The following is a 20,429-nucleotide window of genomic DNA, read 5'->3' on the forward strand; positions in this document are numbered from 1 at the left end:
CCACTTAAAATCTCTCCCTGACCTCCCACTGTACATAAGACCATCTGCTAAATCCCTTCCCAGCCCACAGACTCTGGTAGTCAGGCCCACCCGCATCTGTAGCCCTGTCCCTGCTCTTCTGCCCTTACCCTGAGTACTCTATTCCATCCCTAAAGCAAGTCACACTCCCCTCTACCCCAATGTCACACCTTATTTTGATTAGGTCTTCCTCCAGAAAGCCTCTTAGGTGCTTTTGTTGGCCAATTACCTGAACTTCTCCCTCATCAAACTTCTCTTCCAGTTACATTCTTTTTGGTTATTTACCCTGCCCCCACTAGACTGCAAGCCCCAAAACTGACAGATTTGGCTCTCAACCTCTTAACCGCAGCACCAGGCTCACTATCAATGCTCAGGGAACCATTTTTACACACATGCACATATCCTTTCCTACTATGGAAAGTTAACCACTCACATAAAGTTTCCAGCCATGCAGAAACCAATGGTCACTTACCGAAGGTACTTTGAAGTCCAACGATGAAGTGTCCAAAGTGTTCTCAAAGCCTTCCCCATCTACCTGAAAGATGATGAAAGGTCACTTTGTGGGGACAGAGCTCTGAATGCCAAAGTCTGTGTCTCACTATGTTCCAGGCAGCTCACATGTCTATTTCCTTCACAGATCTACTTCCATCTGCAAATCAACTGTTAGATGATTTGGTTTATTACTTTCCTCCCTGCTCCCACTCGCTCCAGCACTGGGTAACACCAGCATGGCTGACAGAGGCTCACAGATGGTGGGCATTCTGTCAGCATTGTTCAAATGAATGAATGAATTCACTATATAGGCAGTTTCCACATACTGGTGGTCTACATATACCATTCTGCCACAGAATTTCCAAAGTAGAAAACCAGGCACTCCTCTGATTTCACCTGATGGCAACCCATTTAAAATAACAGTAACTGGCACTTTCTTCCAGAGTGCCTTATTTAACAAATACTTAATTTGACTGTTTTTATCATTTACCATACCAAAATAATAAAAATAATGAAATAAAAAAAAAGACAAGCCAAACTATTTTAAAGGTTATCAAATCTGACGGCTTTTTACTATTTTTAATTAAATACAAAAATATCCCTTTCCAGATACTTTTTTTCCATTTTCTAGGTTTGAACCTTAGAACCTGGATGCTTCCGTTAACTAGGAAGTTAGAAACCATGCACATGCTCTGAAAATAATTAACATGACACAGCAGAGGGCAAACCATGCCCACAGAGGGCAAATCAGTTGCTTAATACCACCCCAGGCTGAAGTGTGGTGATGTTTGGAGTTCATAACTTTTGACCTTGAAGGTTTAAAGTTCAGTCATACCAGGGCAAGTTTTTTTTTTCACTTTACAGTTGCAATGCCTTAAGTAAATAACACAACCAAACTAGAATGGCTGGACATGCCAAGCTGGTGAGATTAAGATGGCCACCATAGAGAGCTCTAGGCCAAAATACTGGAAGAACTTGGAAAGATGATGCTGGTAGCAATTAAAGTCCTACCTTACACACAAGGACATTAATAGTGGATCTCTTTTAACAGGAGAGGTTCTTCTGGGATGACAAATACTTTTCTTCACTGTATTTCATATCCTTTTTTTAAAAAAGAGTTTATTTATTTATTTTTGGAGAGGGGAAGGGAGGGAGAAAAAGAGGAAGAGAAACATCGATCAGGTGCCTCTTGTAGTTCCCCCAAAGGGGGCCAAACCTGAAACCTAGGCATGTGCCCTGACTGGGAATTGAACTGGTAATCTTTTAGTTCGCAGGCCAATACACAATCCACTAAGCACACCAGCCAGGACAGAAAACACTCTTTACCAACTGTGCCAACCTTTTAAAACTTATGCTTAGAAAATGTCTCCCACCCAATTATAAATATTCTCCACTACCACAAAAAAGTTATTAATTAACATCTGACCTATGTGGAATTTAAATGAACAGAAGTTACCAAGGTTCAGATTCTAAATTAAATGTTTATGCTGATTGGTGTTTTTGTTGCTAGTTATTTAATCAACCTCGAGTGCGTTCTCACTCATATAAACAGCACATAAGCACTGGGAGCCTCGGGGCTCCTGGCACATTCCACGTGTCTTGGTGTTACCTACAGCATGATCTGTGAGCTGAGCTGGGAGCTCTCTCAGCTGTGCCGCCACATATTCTTTGCTATCACAAAGGGAATCGAGGATGCTGTCCGTTCCATCTTCCCCGAAGTCAGGGGCACTGCTGTTCTCAACTTCAGCTTCTTCTAACACACTAACGTCCATCATGTCAATATTCTGCAAGCTCTCCAAACTTGCTTCCACGTCCTCCTATAAAGAGGAATGAGCGGTGTCAATGACCAAGTGGACCAAAACTCAGAGCTCCTGCCATCATCTCTGCTGTCACACCACATACCTGCCCGTCTCTGGAATCCTCTTCCAGGCCATTGTCTTCTGTGCCTTCTTCCTCTGTCTTCTGTCCTAATAAAAGGATAGGATAATCAGATAACACTGTTCAATCAGATAACACTTAGGACTGGCCTCATAATTAGTTTATACAGAACAACAAATTTCAATTTTGGAGAGAACATGTTACAAGGAAACTAGAAGTGCCTGTTCAATTGTGTATAATTTTGTCTCCATTGGGACATGACTATCTAGGATTTCTGTAATACTGTCAAACAAAGCATTTTGATTTTACACAAAATACCTAGGAGCTTCAAAAGATTTCAAAACCACCCTAAAGTAAAACAAATATCCCAAGAGTGAACCAAGGGTAACAGGCAATTTTCAACAAATGTAATTTTAACATGCACCTAGTAATCAAAGAACTGTGACCTCCAGTAGCATCCTGGATTATTAATTGGTAGTTTTCCCTATATTCCACCATTTCAAGCAGGTCACCTGCCTTTCATCAGTCTTCAGCTCAGGAACATTTTTCTGCAAAGCAAAAGCTACCATAAAGTACATGGTCATCCTGAGTCTTATAAATGCAAAAAACTATTTATAGTTAATGCTAGGCATTCTCAGGGCAGGGGCAAAGGGGTAATGAGGGAAAGCAGAGGCTCCACATGTATCATAAGCCTCAAAAATATACATGGAATACCTATACTCCAGGTATTCTCCTTAGGACATGCACTAAAATGTCTGACAAGAAATTTACAACATAGGTATTTATTTCATCTAGAAAGTATACACAACCTAAACATCTGAAAGGGAAACAATTTCAGCACATTTTGTCCATACGTGGGATATCAGCAAGAGAAGTCAATGAGGAGAGTAGAGTGTCATCTGGCAATATCTGGAGACACTCTGGGGACATCACACCTGAGATATATGCTACTGGCATCAATCTAGTAGATGAGTGATTGAGGATGGTGCTCACCCTCCCACAAATAGTTCACTCTGAATAGTCAACAGTGCCAAGGCTGTGAAACCTCATGGTACACCATATAACATCTTACAACTTAAAAAAAGTCTCAACCCTGGCTGGTATAACTCAGTGGATTGAGCGCGGGCCTATGAACAAAAGGATTGCTGTTCGAATCCCAGTCAGGGAACGTGCCTGGGTTGCAGGCCAGTTCCCAGCAGGGGACTCATGAGAGGCAACCATACATTGATATTTCTCTCCCTCTCTCCTTCCCTTCCCCTCTAAAAATAAATAAAGTTCTCATAAAGTTTAAAAAAAACCCAAACCACACAGATCTACTTTTATTAAAAAGCGTCTGTATGTTTATATACATGCAAGTGTGAAAATGCATACAGGTGGAGATGACTGAGGCAAACATCAAAAGTGGTATTAGAGATTACTTTATTTCTATGTGTATACTTTTTACATTTTCCAAATTATCAGAAAGTAGTATTTTAATATTTGTTAAAGCGAGGAAATTCTATACCTTAGGTATCTCATTCACATTCACCATTATATCAGTAATCACTCAAAAAATGTACTCATTACTTGTCAGATACTGTACTCCCTACATCTTATTGTGTAATACTCCCCACAACGCTAGCAGCGTTATTATCTACATTTGCTAGATAAGAATTTGGTTCAGCTCCAAAGATGGGACTTAAAAACTCAGCTGTACAACTTCCCACTATATGTAAACCTAGCTCATGCTTTTGAAATATACTGTCTAAAAATGTTTGGCAATTGCATCCAATTTCTAGGCCTCTAAGTAGTAGCCCACAGTGCCCATACAGGATGTAAACAGGAGAGAAGCACACCCTAAACCTTCAAAAAGAAGTGCCCTAAATAAGAGTGCGAACGACAAACACTGAGCAGATAGGATGTACCCCATTCCCAGTGGCCTGGTCTCTGTTGACTAACAGCTGAAATAGGGGCTGGGAGACAACAGGACAGAAACTAGAAAATCAGTTTCCCATATAAAACCTAATCTTTCAAAGATTTTAATCTTTCAAAACATATCCACAAGTCTTCCTCAATTTTGCCTGTTTAGATAAGTAAGGGAAGAGGTTTCTTGTTCTGAGTTTAATGAAGAAGTTTTCTCTAAGTTTAGCTACTCATTATTTTTAAAAGGCAACAGTCACTCGTGAATTTCCAGAAGTAGTCCCACTCTATGACAGGGACTGTGAGAAATGATTGGTGAATCCTCTTGATCACTTTTACATAATCTTAAGAACCTACTTTCAACCAGGGCACCATGAAGGTCTAACACTTCATATCACTAACCATGAGACCAGACACCTCCAAAAAAATGCTAGCTCAACAACCTGCAGGTGCTATCCTGTCCCTGGACTCCAGCCACCTGTTACTACTCTGGGTGTTGATGACTTCCTTGAAAAAAGAAGGGGAAGGAGCCAATGCTAGGGCTGTAGTGGTATAAATATTCTCGTTGTACCAATGAAAGTGACTATTCCCAAAGCTTTCTGACAAAACGCTAACTCCATGTATTATTGATTTGACAAGCTTTAATCCAGACATTCAGGCAGGTTTTCAAGGCACCCAGCTAAGGTTCAGTTTGTCTAATGATGTAAAAATCCCTATTAGAAGCCAAGAATATTTGGATTAGTAAACTTTGAATCTCCAGTTTTAAATGAGCATCTACATTAAAAAACTTCCAATAAAATTTTTTTAAAGATTTTATTTATTTATTTTTTGACAGAGAGGAAGGAAAGGAGAGAGAGAGAGAAGTATCAATGTATGGTTGCCTCTCATGTGTCCCCTGCTGGGAACTGGCCTGCAACTAAGGCATGTGCCCTGACTGGGAATCGAACCCCGATACTCTGGTTCGCAGGCCCGCGCTCAATCCACTGAGCTATACCAGCCAGGGCTGAATATTTTAAACTAATTTAAGTCACTTCATAAAACAGACTTTCAGGCCATGAATAATTTAACAGCAAAGCACAAAGAGGTAGTTCAATGCTTCCTGCTACAGGCCAGTCTCTCAGTCTATGTGCATTTAAACAGTATTCACAGCTTAAATACGGGTCAACATAAGAGCAGAAACAACATCAATGTCTTAAAATTAAATACTATGTAAATCTCTTTATGGTACTTAGCTAAAAAAATTTAACCTTTCAAAACACATACAGTACAAGTTTTAACAAGTTAGATGAGTTATAGAATAGTTGTCATTCTAGGAAAAGCTCTTTAAAAAGTAAACTGAAATTGTTAAAAATGCTACAAATTAATTTTTTTAATTTTCTAAACAATTGTTCTCCACTACCTCAATTATATTTTCCTTGTCACTTTAAAATCTACTAATGAAGACCAACAGCAATGAGGGTAGCAAAGTTTCAAAGTTTTAAAAAAGTAAATCCTTCCAAAAATAAATAGCACCAGACATAAAAAGGAACTGATAATATGGCATAACATAAATAAACTTTGAAAACATAATGCTCAGTGAAAGAAGGAAGACACAAAAGGCCACATATTGTATGGTTCTATTTACATGAAATGTCCAGAACAGGCAAATTTACAGAGACAAAGTCAATTAGATATTTCGAAGGGCTGGGGGGTGGGGGGCAGGGTGTAGTGGGGAGTGATTGCTAATGGGCATGGTGATTTCATTTTGGGGTGATGAAAATGTTCTAGATTTAGATACTAGTGACAATTGCATAGTCTTCTTCTAGCACTGCATCATACACTTTAGACAGGTGATTTTACTGTACTTAAAAATCACAGTGGTAAAAGACAGGCTGGATACAAACACTCTGACAATTTATTTTGGACCCTAGAGAAGCTAGGTTCTACTTGGTCTTAGGTTGTTATCCTTTTCCTTGATTTAAATCCTTTTTTTTTTTTAACCAGGAAAGAAGCAAAGCAGATGCATTTAGTTGCTCAGACCAGTTGGGGCAGCTATTAGAGGTGTCTTACTATAGTTCTTTTTTAAAACCAATGGCCAGAGCTGAAATGTTTTTATTATACATTTCAATTTTACTTGGCATCTTTCTCCAGCACCCTGACAGAGATACTTGTTAACTGGTGAAGAGCAGGTGTAATTATGAGATAGTGGAACAATGACAGCCAAAGACATTCTCCTCCTGGCCTGGAGGGCAGAAAGAGTGCTTAAAAAACCAGTTCTCTAACCCTGCTCTTCAAGCAAACACTCAAGCCCCAAGCAGCAGTAAGTAGAGACAGATACCTTTAACACATCTCTTTGCCATCTTCTTGTTTGTGGCTTCCAATGTGATGCCAATTTCATCAGGATCCTGCCCTTCTTCCTTAACTGCCTGTCAGGAAGAGATGAATTTTACATTATCCAGAGCTGCAGGGCATATTGTTGTGTTTTATGACAACTTCTAGGCAGAGAATGGCAAACCCTTCCTTGCAGAGAACAAGTCTGGTTCTGCCATCAGGGCTGCAAGCCCAAAAGGCCCAGAATGAACACAGCGCAACTCGGTTCTCTCTGCACCCCACTCAAAAGGCAAAGGGATGTGTAAGCTGGGTCTCCAGAATCAGGGTCAACGACCAGTTCCAAAATGGCTCCTGACCTCGAAACTGCCCAACTTTCTAGTTTTAAGTTTACAACAAAAGGCCTGTACTTGGTCTGCACAGGCAACTCAGCGGTGCTCCACAAGCCATGTTTGACCTCTGGGGGGAAAGAGCAAACACACCAGGTCAGAGGAGGTACCTCAGTGATCTCTGCGTGCCTGGTACAGGCCTGGGCACTCAACAGTAAACTGACCACTTCTCGACTCTTAAGCTTGTTCTAGTTGGGGAGAAGACCATAGCCCAAATTCAACCTTGTGTTCTGTGCTGCGAGGTGGAGCACAAACACAGGATGACGTGATAGAAAGAGGGAGGGGTGGAGCCTCACTTTAAAGGGTGACTGGGGAGGTAACATCTCAAACAGATCCAAACCACAAGGAAGAAGACCTACAAGAAGAACAGTCGAGGGCAGGGCATGGTGAGTGCAAAGGTCCTGGGGGCAAGTACAAGCACAACTCCCTTTCCTGGAAGATCTCAAAGGTCCTTCAGTCATAAGTTCTCCGGGGAGGGAAACTGAGACTCGGGGAGGGAAACTGGGACTCGGGGAGGGGAAGGCACTTGTCCAAGGTCACGGAGCCGAGTCTAAAACTCAAGCTCCGAGAGGAGTCCAGGGACCACCCTAGTGGCTACAGCGCACTTATGTCGAGAAGCAAAGCCCAGAAAGGGGCGGTGACGGACCAACATTCAGCCTGTCCCCCTAGTCCCCGACAGCTCCGGCCGGGGGTCGCCCATGCCCAGGAGTCGCGGTGACAGGTCTACACGGGGGCGTATCCCGGCCTCCTCCGCCACCTCCGGGCCCCCACAAGTCCCGAGCCACCTCACCTTCTTGAGTCGCTCCATCAGGACACTCTTGTTGCCGCCCGTGTCCAGATTCCGCTTCTTTAGCTCTGCCCGCAGGTCGATCACCCGCAGTTCGCTGAGCCGCCGGGTCCCGGCCTCCGAGACGCCCGGACTAACAGCGGCTGTGCCAGGACCAGAGTCGCCGGACCCTGCCAGAGTCTCCGCCATCCCGAGTTTCCTGTCTCTGCCACCTAGTCCTCACGCCGGTAGCGGCTGTAGCGGCTCTGGACACAAAATGGCGCCGCCTAAGAGGAAAACGCACTCACTTCCTCCCGCCCGGCTTTCCGGCCGCGCATGCGTTCTTAGCTACGAGCGGTGAGGCGCGTTGACCAACCGCACCTTCCCAGCGACAACGCGCAGTACGCAAGCGTCGCAGCCGTTCGCGGCGGGAGGCCGAGGGCTGCAAGGCGCCTGCGCACCGCCCCAGGGCTTTAATCAAGCGTACGCTAGAAGATACCGAAAGCGTCGGTCCAGCGCCGGGTGCGCTTGCGCAGAAGCTAGGCGAGCTCGGGCGGCTGGAGCAGTTCTCTGGCAGGCGGCGCCATTTTGTGCTAGTAGCTGAGAGAACACCGGACCGGTTCTGTGTGAAGTAGGTGACGGAGCCAGGGTCCCTGGAATGGCGGAGACTCTTTCAGGCCTAGGCGATTCGGGTGCGGCGGGCGCAGCGGCTCTGAGCTCCGCCTCGTCAGAGACCGGGACGCGGCGCCTCAGTGACCTGCGGGTGATCGATCTGCGGGCGGAGCTGAAGAAACGGAATCTAGACTCGAGCGGCAACAAGAGTGTTTTGATGGAGCGACTCAGAAAGGTGGAGTCGGGGCCCTCGGGGTGGGCAAGAGTTGGGTTAGGGGACCCACTGAGGCCGCGACAGAGCTCCCTGGCCTTGGGGCCCGCTTCTGGCCTCTTGCGGCCTGCGTCCGGCCTGGCTCTGCACGTTTCTACCGGCTCCTCCTAGGCCCCAGGCGGGAGCTTCGAGCTAGGCCTGGCTCGGGTCAAATCGCAGCGCCGCGCGTTAGGGCTAGAAAAATAAAACTAAAGCCTGGACGCGAACCGGAGAAGCCGCATTGGCCCCTCAGCTCTAGATGGCGGGTTACGTCGACCGAGGGCTTCTGTTTTGAGCTACAGCCATTTCGTGGACGGCCTTCCTCTCATTGTCTCTTCCCAGCCTCCAAAATGGATGGGAAACCCCGAAATCCTCATTTCATAGGTGAGGCAGGGGACTCGGCCAAGGTCACACGGTCGTTGCGAGGAGGCGACGGGTTTGGAACCCAAGCCGGCCGATTCCCGGTGCCCGCGGGAGTCTTTTCTGGAAAAATGGATGTTCGTTGTCCCCTTAGGTCAACGCTTGAGTAGGAGGTTAATTTATAAAACAAACATGTCAGTAAAATATTTAGAGGAGAAAAAAGCAACTTGAGGTTTGCCATCACTATTCCGTGGGTGAGGTACGGAAGGGAAAATGTTACTGGCAGCAGTGACTAGAAATGTGAAAGGCACAGCGAAGTGGGGAGACCACAGAGGTAGCTTCGGGCCTTCCCCAAGGGGCAGGCAGAGTGTGCGACTGAACTTGGGGCTCTGCCAGGTCTTCGGTGGCTTGATTTTCGGCGTGGAAGACGTTTAATCCATTCTGAGCCGGTTCCTTGTGTAAAAAGAAGGGGAAAATAGTGCTTTCATTTTAGGACTAAGCCAGGTTGCCTGAAACGGCCTTGGCTTGTTGCGTGGCGCGTGTAAACACTGAGGATACCATCACAATTCATTTTTTCCTCTTTCCCACCTTGAGAGGTACTGAAAGATGAGTGTGGAAAGCCTGAATCAGGTAAATGTATGCATTCATTAAGTTTGCCTTCCTCCTGATAGTTTCTTCACTTTTTCCCCACCTGCCTCCTCTTGTCTTGGGATGCTCTCAGCCTTGACATCAAATCTCCCATGCCCTGCAGGCAGTGGTTTGTGATTCATTCCACCCTGGCTCCCAAACAACCGAGGATTTGGGGGTTTTGTTTTTTTATTGAATGCTGTTGAGAGGAAGTAAGGATTATTTCCTATTTTCTGGATAAGGAAGCACAGGCTCAAGAGCAGTCAATTGATATGACCAGAGTCAGTCAGGGCCCTCCCTTCTGACTAGAGTTTGTATTTCTTTCACTATGGATACTTTTTTATTCAAGGCTGGCAGCTCATCAACCAAAATGTTTACCTGGTGAAAATGCACGGAGGGTGAGGATTAGCACTTTGGGAGATGTAGTCCAAGTTCCTAGCCACTAGGACTTCTTGTCAACAAAATCAAATTGTCTCCCTCTCACCACCCTGTCCCCACCAGTCTACAAGCCTGCAAAGGTGATAACATGGCATTGAACCCTCCTGTCAGGCTGTTGTGTGACTTCAGGAATCTCCCATCGTTGTCATCTTTGAGGGTACAAATCCACCCCACCTTCTCCTTTCTTTCAGTTCTTCAGGGATGTGGGCATTGCATGAATACCGTCAGCCTGCCTTATACCTGTCCTCTGCCTGCCCCAGCAAGTCTGGAATGATTGGTCTTCTCTTTCTCTGCTACTTGTGCCATCTACTTTGTGTTCTTTTCTTGGTTTATTTTTCCCGGAAGAGGAAAAGGTAGAGGGAATACATAAAGTGTTAATTACCAGGGCCTATAGGGGTGACTCAGGGTCCTCAGTCTCCATAGAGATGACCCTGTAAACACAGTATGACCCCAAAGAGCCATACTGGGGGTGAAATGTACCCCTCCTGTGTGGAGCAGTTCTGTTCTCTAGTGGTCCAGAGTTGTCTGTCCCAGCAGGAGGGTAATGGACTTTCTGGTTGTTTCTTCCTTGATCCCATGACAGAACTCCCAATTCCTGGCTTCAGAGAGAAGGAAAAGATTTTCTTTGCTCTTGATACTGATTAGGTAGGTGCAGAACCCTAAGCCCCATTCTAAACTCAGATAGCAAGCTGGAAACTCCTGAGGATCTGAAACTGTTAAACCATAGTATTTGAAGTATGTTTAAATGAAAATTATGCCCATAAGATAGTACAGTAAAAAGAGAAAATATTATTAGTAAAATCTGAATACAAAGGCCAGTATCCAGGGATGTCATCATTCAGACTCTCAGTACTGATTGGCTGAGAGCGAGTGGGGCTGTGAGGTGAATGACAATGGAGTTGGGCTTGCCAAGAGCTTTGTTTAATTTTGTGTCCTTTGAGGTGGGTCCCCTAGTGCCTGAGAGCAAGACCTTTGGAGTCTGTCATAGAAGAGGTAGTACGTGTCATGTCTTGTTCCATGCCATACACAGTAGGAACTCAGCCACTGAGTGTTAGTATTCTATACAGACAGTGCTCATTGCAGGCACAGCATGGAAGGGGGTTCCGAGGAAGTCAAATAGCACTTTGGTTGGTGAAGTCATAGGAAATTGGAGAGTGTGCCTTTCTCTTTCTGAGTTCCATTGAGCCCAGGAATAGGATGAACCAGATTGTAATGATAATATTAAAAATGAGCAGAATGTTTATTCAATGCTTGCTTTACATGGGTGGTGGAGTACTCATACAGTTTTCAAGGGTAAGAACTTTCATGTAGCCCCATGTTACAGAGTAGAAAACTTGAAGTGATTAGATAAATCTCTTTAAGACAGCATGGCTAAAAACTGGTAGACTCTGACTCCAGGGCCCTCGCTTCAATGTGTAAAGCCAAGAGAAAGAATGAATGGAGGGGGTGGGGGTGATGCATTTCCAGAGCAGCGGCCTGAAGCTTCTGTCAAAGTCAAGTCTGTGTGCTGACTTTTTTTGGTGAACTTTCCTTTTACCTTCCCTTTAGGCAATAGAAGATGAAGGAGGTAATCCTGATGAAATTGAAATTACCTCTGAAGGAAACAAGAAGACATCAAAGAGATCTAGCAAAGGTATCAAGGATTTTTTTATAAGCACTGCTAATGTTAGGAGCTTGCTAATGTTCCTCATTTACTTGGTTGTGTTTGGGGCCTGGAATGAAGCCTCACATTTTCCTTCAAGATCACTTCAGTTGATGAAAGGGGTATTTACACCTCTATTTGTTTTCCGCCATGGATTTCTCAGCAGCCTTTGGTTGTTCAGACCCTTAACCTTCTTTGTATAGAGTGTTTAGGAGGGATTGAGTCTCTTGTTGCTCTGACTTGTGGAAACTAACTTCCCTTTTAAATGCTACCTGGCTAAAACAGTTGTCACTTTTATAGACATTGCTTTCAAAACTGCCTGCTGTATAAAATCCACCTTCCATGTAGCATTAGTGACCCTCACCATCTCACTCACAGCTCCCTTTCCCACCTCCTCCCCTACTGCCTTCCTCTACTACATTCACACATGTGGTTCACTCTCTTGGCCTCTGTTCTGCCCACTCTTCTTCCCCATCTGTCTGCATTCATGTCCTAGACAGCTTCCAACCCCACTAATAGCAACTCATGTCTCCTTAGGTGTTCTCTGCATTGCCATCGTTTAGTTCTTGCTTGTGTTCTGTGACGTGTTATAACCAGATTGTTGAGGGCAGGGGTTGTATCTTGGTTTTTTCCCCCCTCAGTCTTACTCAGTACTTTAGTAACATTCAACTCCTGTTTTCAGATAGAATCATCTAAAATTGCACATTTGCACTATTCTGAAAGGTCCTTTGGGTGATTAGAGGCTTTGTTACTCAGGCTTCAAAACAAAATGAAATACTGATATTGCCGATGAAGGAGAAAGAACTAGGTTTTAAATGTCTAAGGGGTGGGCACAAATGTCAGCCACACTGTGGTGTAAGCTCTGGGAGAAGAGCAGTTGAAACCTCATCTTGGAAAGAAGTCATTTCTGTGGTCCATGATACATTGTGCATTTTTGCCTTTGCCCAAGTAAATAACTTGGCCAAGGCAAAGAGTACTGGAAAATCAACAGAGAAGGACAGTTGTAGTGGGAGGAAATGGAGACTGTAGAGTTTTTTGCGGTTTTGTTTGTTTGTTTTAATTTTAAAAAAGTACTTGTACTAATGTTTTTAGAAATACAGACATGCATTGAATGAACTGTAGAAGTTCCTTCCTAGTCTGAGGGAAACCTACTAGAAGGTTGGACATACTTTCCTAGACTTTTCTGTGTGTGCACATGTATTTTTCTTTTAAAAGTAGGTCCTATACAAAATATTTTATAATTTGCTTTTTTTTTGCTTAATGTGTAAAGGGCATTTTTTGATAGTTCTACAAGTGAAAGATCTCATATTTTTATAGCTTAATAGTAATCCTTCACATGTGATATTTTCCAATTTTCACTTGGCATTTCCAATTTTCAGTGCTCCCATGAACCACAGATGTTTCTGTGTGGTTAAAGGAATATATATTGTTGATAACTAGAAGTGGAATTCCATAGTCAAAGGATATGTGCATTTTATTTTATAATAGCTACTCCAATAATAGACTGTACTGGTGAATCTCTCACCCAACAATGGGAGGGGAGTGCCTTTTTCTTTAAACTCTTATTTAACATTACTTATCTTTTTAAATGTTGCCTCTTTCATAGAGGAAAGGGACTTTGTTGTATTTGTTTGCATTTCTTCACAGATTACACAGCTTCTAACACCTTACGTAACACCTTACATAATTGGCTGTCTGTATTTTCCAAAATGCTTTTTCATGCCCTTTGTCCATTTTTCTATTGGGTTGTCTTGTTGACCTTTCAGGGCTTTCTATAAAATGTCGTGGTTGGTTTTTCCCCCAGTCACTTGGCTTACCTTGTTTGTGGTGATTTGGTCATTGAAGTTTTAATCACTAATATAGGCAGTACTGTCAACCTATTCTATATGTTTCCTAGATTTTATGTCATTTAAAAAGGTCCTCCCTTCCTGAATAGAAAGTATTCTACATTGTAGAGTAATAGTCATGATTTTATTTTTACATTTGGATGTTTAATCTATTTGGGATTTATTTTCACATATGTTGTGAAGTAGGTGGGGATCAAAATAGAGAATATTTTTTGTCACATTCTTCTCTTCACACTCCCACACCCCCACACCCCCCAGCCCCGATTTGTGATTACTGTCACCATAGATTCATTTTGCCTGTTCTGGAACTTCATGTAAAACAGGACAATCACTTTGTGTCTGGTTTCTTTGCTCAGCATAATTAATTCTAGCTGGAGCTTTATAGTACATTTTTATGTTGGATATGGAAAGTCTATAAGTTCTACTGAATTATTTTTAACTACCTTATTAGACTGTATCAAGATTTTAACTGAAAATAGCGTTTTAACCATTTTGAGTTTGCACTTGCCTAGTTACAATTGTTTATCACTTGATTCTCTCGCATTTTCGAGGTATCCATATCATCTGCCAGTCAAAGACTTACTAAGTGTAAGCTGTTGCCAGATGGACATAAAACTACAGTAATCTAAAATAATAAATGAAGCTAAAAGGAACTATTTAAGACCCGTGACATGATTAATTTTGAGGAAGTTTTCCTAGATGTGATGACTTCATGTCAAAAAGTTGTCAAATTCCCCCTAAAGTAACCTAAAAAGAAATTTGGAGTTTATTCTGAAAATCTGAAAAGAAAATGCAGAAGAATATTTAAAATATTGAACAAGTGTTGCAAACTTGCTCTTTGTTAGTAGTAGGCTATTGGAAGAAGTGGAAAGTTGGAGAATTTGTTCACTTAAAGGTACCACTAGGAATTTTTCAATAAATGATGGAACAGTTGGCTGTCTGATGATGGGGAAAGCTCTATTCTTACCTCCTTCCTTACTAAATAGAAATTCCAGCTAGGGTAGTACTTCTATAATATAGTAGTAAGGAAGGCTTGAAATGAGACTAAAACTGAGAGACTGTAAAGAAAACTAAATTTGACTGCATAAAAGTTTTAAAGATACCACCCAAAAAGATACTGTAAATAATTAAGACACAGCAGACTAAGAGAAAATATTGCAGCATATAAATATCCAGAAAGCATTAAATATCCTACAAATCGGTGAGGAAAATAGAGCAATCCAGTTGACAAAGAGCAGGGACCGTGAATGGGCAGTTCACAAATAAAAGAAACCAACGTGACCTCTAAACAAAAAAGATTCCCTTGCTAGCAATTGAAGGAAAACATAAAAATAATGGCATATTATTTTTGCCTGTTACACTGATAAAAATTTACACCACTCCTAATGTCCCACATTAGCAAAATGTAGGGAAATGGGCAGTTGTTGGAGATCGTAAACTAGTAAAGCCTCTTGGCAGGGGACATCTTCATTATGGAAAAAAGATAGCTGGCAGATCAATATATAGTGCAAGAAATATTCAAAGACCTGTTACTGGGTAACAAAAGCAAGTTGCAGCAAGCATATATAATATGTTCCTATTACATAACAAGTTTTTGTTTATGTAATATATGTATGTAAATACCCGAGAAAATGTTTTGAAGAGACTAAACCATTGTTACCAAGCTTATAACAATGGTTACTTCTTAGAACTATAGTGGGGAGAAGGGAGACTAGCCTTTTTCATATCTTGAGAAGGGTGAATCTTTTAGTGAAGTAAAATTTACAGTGAAATGAGTGTGGATCTTTTAATGAATGTATTTTCATAGTTGTATAACTGTGTAGTCAAATAAGAATAAGCTATGGGTAGGCCCATATAGGTGCTATGGGGAAGTCCTAGTGGAAGTGGAAGGAGGTGGTCTACCTGGTGACTGCACATAATCAGAATTTGAATCAGAAGAGGAGATAGAATCCCAAGCAAGTGGGAGCAGGAGCAGGAGCAGGTTACAGAGGCAAGAACAGCGGTGCCTGTGGTTTGGAGACTGCAAACAAGGGTGCTGGGTTTTTTGTGGTTTGTTTGTTTTTTTTTGTTTTTGTTTTTTTTTTGAGGAGGAAGGATTTGCTTAAAGATAGGCAGTGCTGCCCTGACTAGTGTGGCTCAGTTGGTTGGGCTTCATTCCTCAAAGCAAAGAGTTGCTGGTTGATTTCCTAGTCAGGGCACATGCCTGAGTTGCGAGGTTTGATCTGGGCAGGTAGTTTTTGCCAGAGAGAAATGTACTTCATTTACATTGATTTCAGATTGGTTTAAATACATTGTTTTTCATCTTTGGAAAGTAAGGTGTCTTTTCCCAAATAATGATTGTTGAGAAGCATCCTAGTATAGGGAGGTATATTCTGTGTTGAAAATGAAAACATTCCTAACACTCATGTTCTCTTGGCATTTCCAATCATGTCTTACCTTGAGAGTTCTCTCCTGGGAAAGACTTGGTTTGCAGTGAGTTCATGTGCTGTTCAAGGGAAAAGCTGGTATCAGAGTGGAAACCCCTGATTCTGCTTATGAAAATCTTCCTTTCTTATGAAAGGGAGAAATGTGGTATAAAGGATGGCAAGCTTGTGGTAATCTAGTTAGATTTTTATTAGCAACTAGAATAGAACTAGACAACAACTGGTATGCATATTCTACAGTAATAGTAGCTTTATTAATTCCAGTAAAGCTAGGGAATGATCCGTCTTCCTAGGGCATGTGCAAAGACAACTCTGGGTTGAGTTCCAAATGTCCTTTGAAGGCCAGAGCATGTTTTGCTTATAAGAATATCATAAAATGGAAGGGGACTTGATTTGGGGTGATGAATACACAATATGATATAAAAATGATGTATTATAGAATAGTACACCTGAGACTTACATACTTTTATTAACCAACGTTGCCCTAATACAATTTTTAAAAAAAATACCACACAATCGTGGTTCAATTCCTAGTCAGGGCACATGCTTGGGTTGCAGACCAGTTCCCAGCAGGGGACTCATGACAGGCAACCATACATTGATACTTCCCTTCCCCTCTAAAGACAAATAAAATATATTTTTTTAAAGGATGTCATAAAGTGATAGTCGGTTCCGAGCCAGCCACCAAGGTTATTTGTACATAATGTCTTGAATTCTAGTATTAGTGTGATGGTCCCCTATGTTCCTAAATACAAATCAGGTAACATGCTACAAGAAATTCTTATCCTGGAGAGAGGGATGTTTTTAAAGCCTCCATTGTGGTGTAAATGATTAGATTTGGGGTTTTTGTCTTTTGTAGGATTTTTCTTGTTTGTTTTACTTTGAATGTTGCACATTTATTACAACTTAAACTTATTCATTAAATATAGGCAAATTAATATCTAGTTCCCTTAAATTACTTGAAACAGCATTTAGTAGGCTCAAGAAATTGATCTGGAGAAAAATTAGAAAATGGTGTAGGAAAATCAGTTACCAAATGGAACAGCCTTTTGGAAAATAGTCTTACTGCACAAAACTGAAAGAGTCAAATGTTAAATTGAAAACCACTAAAGAACTAAATATAGGTGAATATTTATATAGTCTTAGTTTGGGGAAGAACTTTTAAACATGAAGGTAAAAAAAATCATAAAAGCTGTTTAATGGCTTGGCTTGTAACATGACAGTGACATTAACCCAAAACCCATACATAAAATTTTAAAATTGCTGAAGAACTGGGAGAAAATTTGTGTGTGTGTATGATGTGCAAATATAAAATGAGAAATGGAACAGAAGTTTTTAAGTGGAAAAAGGATATAATGAGTTTTACAAAACTACAAATGATCAACAACAAAATTTCAACCCAAGCAGTAATCAGGTAAATTCAGGTTGAAGCAAATATTCCTTTTTTGCCTAGCAAATTGTCATGGGTAAATATAAAAAGTTGAATTTAACAAAGATTCAGAAAGATTAGTAGCACTTTTATTCACTGTTGATAGAGCTGTTAGGAATTAAAATAAGCTCATTCTGAGATACTGTAATAATGTGGAAGGGTTTTTTTGTTGTGTGTGGTTTTTGGGGGGGGATCCCCCCTTTTTTAATAAAAGCTTTCAAAATATACCTATTCCTTGTCCTGGAGATGCCATTTCTGGAACCACGTTTTAAGAGGATAATTGCCTGAATGCGGAAGAAAAAAAAAACGCATCAGAATGTTCGTCTTCAAGTGTTTTCTTAAATTTCCAAACATAGATATTTGTTAGACCAACAGTGGTATCTCTGTGCAGTGCTATTAAAGAGTAAGGAAATATATTCACAACATACTGAAAAGATTATAGAAGGACAGTACAGTGTCGTTTTTCTAAGCATAGTATGTGTGTATATATATAGAAAAATATGGAAGATATTATGTCACTATGTGATAACATGAGAGCTAACTAGGTAGTAGTTAGAAATGGCTTTTCCCCCCCTCTTTGCTTACTTATGTTTTGCTTTATGTCATTGTCTCTTTGGGAAAACATGCTCCATGTTCCTTATGTAAAAAGCAACACATTTGTGTGAGATACTGTTATCCCTATAAGCAAAGCCACTTAATGAGAGGCCATGCCTGAGAAAGGTCTGATTTGCCTTCACCTTACTAAGTACCCATTTCCAGTTCTTCATAGTTCCACAGCCACTGATAAGAATAGAACCTCTTCTGCTTGGGTGGCTGGGGGCCTACCTTGTCTAGAATGGCCTTACCATTCCTGGATTACACAGTGTTCCTCAGTTGGGAAGTGCCATGAGCGTTTCAGGTGCCACTTCTGTAGACCTAAGGGCCTATAAAAGTAAAATTACTGCTTCTGAAAAATGCATGTTATTGATCTTGAGCTGTTGACAATTATCCCTCCAGGACGTAAACCAGAAGAAGAAGGTGTAGAAGACAATGGACTGGAGGAAAATTCTGGGGATGGACAGGTATGTGCATCCTTGCCAATAAATCTACTCAGTGATGGACCAGTGGCAGTTCATCCATTGATGGTTGTATTTTCTTCTGTCACAGGAGGATGTTGAAACCAGTTTGGAGAACTTGCAGGATATTGACATGATGGATATCAGCGTGTTAGATGAAGCAGAAATCGATAATGGAAGCGTTGCAGATTGTGTGGAAGACGATGATGCTGATAATCTCCCAGAGTCCCTATCTGATAGTAGAGAGCTAGAGGGAGAAATGAAAGAGCTTCCTGAGCAGCTTCAAGAACATGCTGTAGGTACTCAGCAGTCTCTAGAATGTACTCTGAATGCATCAGTTCCTCAAATATCATAATAAATGAGAATTTTTATACTAGGAATAAGTTCTTTCAGTGCCAGTTCAGTAAGATAATGGCTAACTTGTTTGCATAAAAATTCAAATGATTCTGAAGACATACTTTTATTTCTCGGGAAAGTGGTGTCATGTGGTACAGGAATATATACTCTCTGTTTATTTAATGCAGGATTGAACATTTTAGGGACACTATTCAAGACTTGTCTGCTAGGCATTAGGCATTATGTTCTTTAACCTGTTTAACAGTGTAACATATAGATGTTCTTATGCCTATTTTCCAGTTGAGGAAATTGGTGGGTGAGGAGGTACAGAAATACTTTTAGGCGCACAGGAGAATCAGAATGAAGGCCAGGATAATCCCAGAGTTCATGTGCTTAACTCATACAACAGGTTGTCTTGGTGCCATTAATTTATTAGATTATTTTACTTTTATGAGGATGAATTTACTGAGTATACAGAAAAGGCAATGGATCACCTGGGCTTTGCCAGTTCCGGAGCTCCTGCCCCCATAGTCACCTTTGGAAGTTGATAATGCTAGGAGGCACGGTTCTCCGAGATGCCATTCCATTCAGAGCAGTAGCTGCCTCTGGGGTGGTAGTCCCAACATCATTGATATCCAGGCTTGGGGAAGTGGTGATGGCAACCAAAGTGCAAGAATCCGCTCCAAAGTGTGATTTTGGACATTGTTCCTGGAAGAGTAGCCCTCAAACCTTGTGTTTTGATCTACTTGGAGAGTCTATTTACTACAATAGTTCCCCTCTTCTCTATCCGCGGGGATATTTTCCATCACCCTCCAGTGGAATCCTACTCTTGCTGCCGTGATTCCTGCACTGTTTAGAATTTGGTCTTAAGTGCTTTTCATGCTGGTTTTGTTTTTTGTTTTTTTTTTAAGATTTCATTTATTTATTTTTAGACAGAGGGGAAGGGAGGGAGAAAGAGGAAGAGAAATCTATCTGTGGTTGCCTCTCATGTGCCTCCCAGGCTGGTACTCAATCCACTGACCCACACCAGCCAGAGCTTACTTTTCGTTGTACAGATGTACCATTATGTTACCTTATTGATGTAATAAGTTGTCTTCTGTTTTATTTTACAGTTAGAGGACAGAGAAACTATAAACAATTTAGATACGTCATCATCTGACTTCACTATATTACAGGTAAATTGTGTGTCTCAATTTTAGCATCAAAGGTTAGACCACAGTTTTTTGGAAACCATTGCAAACATTGTGTAGCACTCCTAAGTAAAAATCATTGCTAGGTCTGTCAGCATTGCCTATTTTCTTAGCATCTTTAAATATTTTATTTATTTTCAGAGGGGAAGGGAGGGAGAAAGAGCGAGACAAACATCAATCATTGCTTCTCCCAAACTCCCAAGTGGGGACCTAGTATGCAACCCAGGCATATGCCCTGATCGGGAATCAAATGAGCATGCTTTTGGTCTGCAGGCCACTGCTAAATTCATTGAGCCACTACATCCAGGGCTGTCAGCATCTTTAGAAGGGGCTTGGCTTTACTTTCCCTAAATACAGTGTACCTGTTGCCAAGGACTCATCATCTTGACCCTCCGTGCCCCCCCCCCCCCCCTTNACCCTCCGCCCCCCCCCCCCCCCCCCCTTAATCACTGTGGCTTTCCTACAGCTGAG

The 20,429-nt window shown here is 41.8% G+C and overlaps 2 protein-coding genes across 6 annotated transcripts in view; one reads left to right on the forward strand and one right to left on the reverse strand.

Moving 5' to 3' along the window:
- SAFB2 (scaffold attachment factor B2) overlaps positions 1 to 8,065 on the reverse strand; it is a 31,842-nt gene extending 23,777 nt beyond the window's left edge. For both annotated transcript variants that reach the window (XR_005065939.1, XM_037042645.1), the window contains exons 1-5: positions 7,774 to 8,065; positions 6,605 to 6,692; positions 2,413 to 2,477; positions 2,124 to 2,327; positions 491 to 553 (exon numbers count right to left, since the gene is read on the reverse strand). Coding sequence is in view for 1 of the 2 variants with exons in the window: in XM_037042645.1 (XP_036898540.1) it covers positions 491 to 553; positions 2,124 to 2,327; positions 2,413 to 2,477; positions 6,605 to 6,692; positions 7,774 to 7,959 (606 nt within the window). In the remaining variant the exon portion in view is untranslated. The remainder of the gene's footprint in view (positions 1 to 490; positions 554 to 2,123; positions 2,328 to 2,412; positions 2,478 to 6,604; positions 6,693 to 7,773) is intronic.
- SAFB (scaffold attachment factor B) overlaps positions 7,278 to 20,429 on the forward strand; it is a 28,948-nt gene continuing 15,796 nt past the window's right edge. The window contains exons 1-5 of one of the 4 annotated variants that reach the window (XM_037042643.1): positions 7,278 to 7,369; positions 11,585 to 11,669; positions 18,374 to 18,438; positions 18,524 to 18,727; positions 19,881 to 19,943. In XM_037042643.1, coding sequence (XP_036898538.1) covers positions 7,367 to 7,369; positions 11,585 to 11,669; positions 18,374 to 18,438; positions 18,524 to 18,727; positions 19,881 to 19,943 — 420 coding nt within the window. In that variant the 5' untranslated portion in view covers positions 7,278 to 7,366. Of the gene's footprint in view, positions 7,370 to 8,219; positions 8,597 to 11,584; positions 11,670 to 18,373; positions 18,439 to 18,523; positions 18,728 to 19,880; positions 19,944 to 20,429 lie in introns of those variants that run through there. The other 3 variants (XM_037042641.1, XM_037042642.1, XM_037042644.1) reach the window with 3 other exon arrangements.

This window comes from Sturnira hondurensis, unplaced genomic scaffold (assembly GCF_014824575.4).
Source record: "Sturnira hondurensis isolate 20B ecotype Veracruz unplaced genomic scaffold, ASM1482457v3 Scaffold0003693, whole genome shotgun sequence".
Taxonomy (NCBI): Eukaryota; Metazoa; Chordata; class Mammalia; order Chiroptera; family Phyllostomidae; genus Sturnira; species Sturnira hondurensis.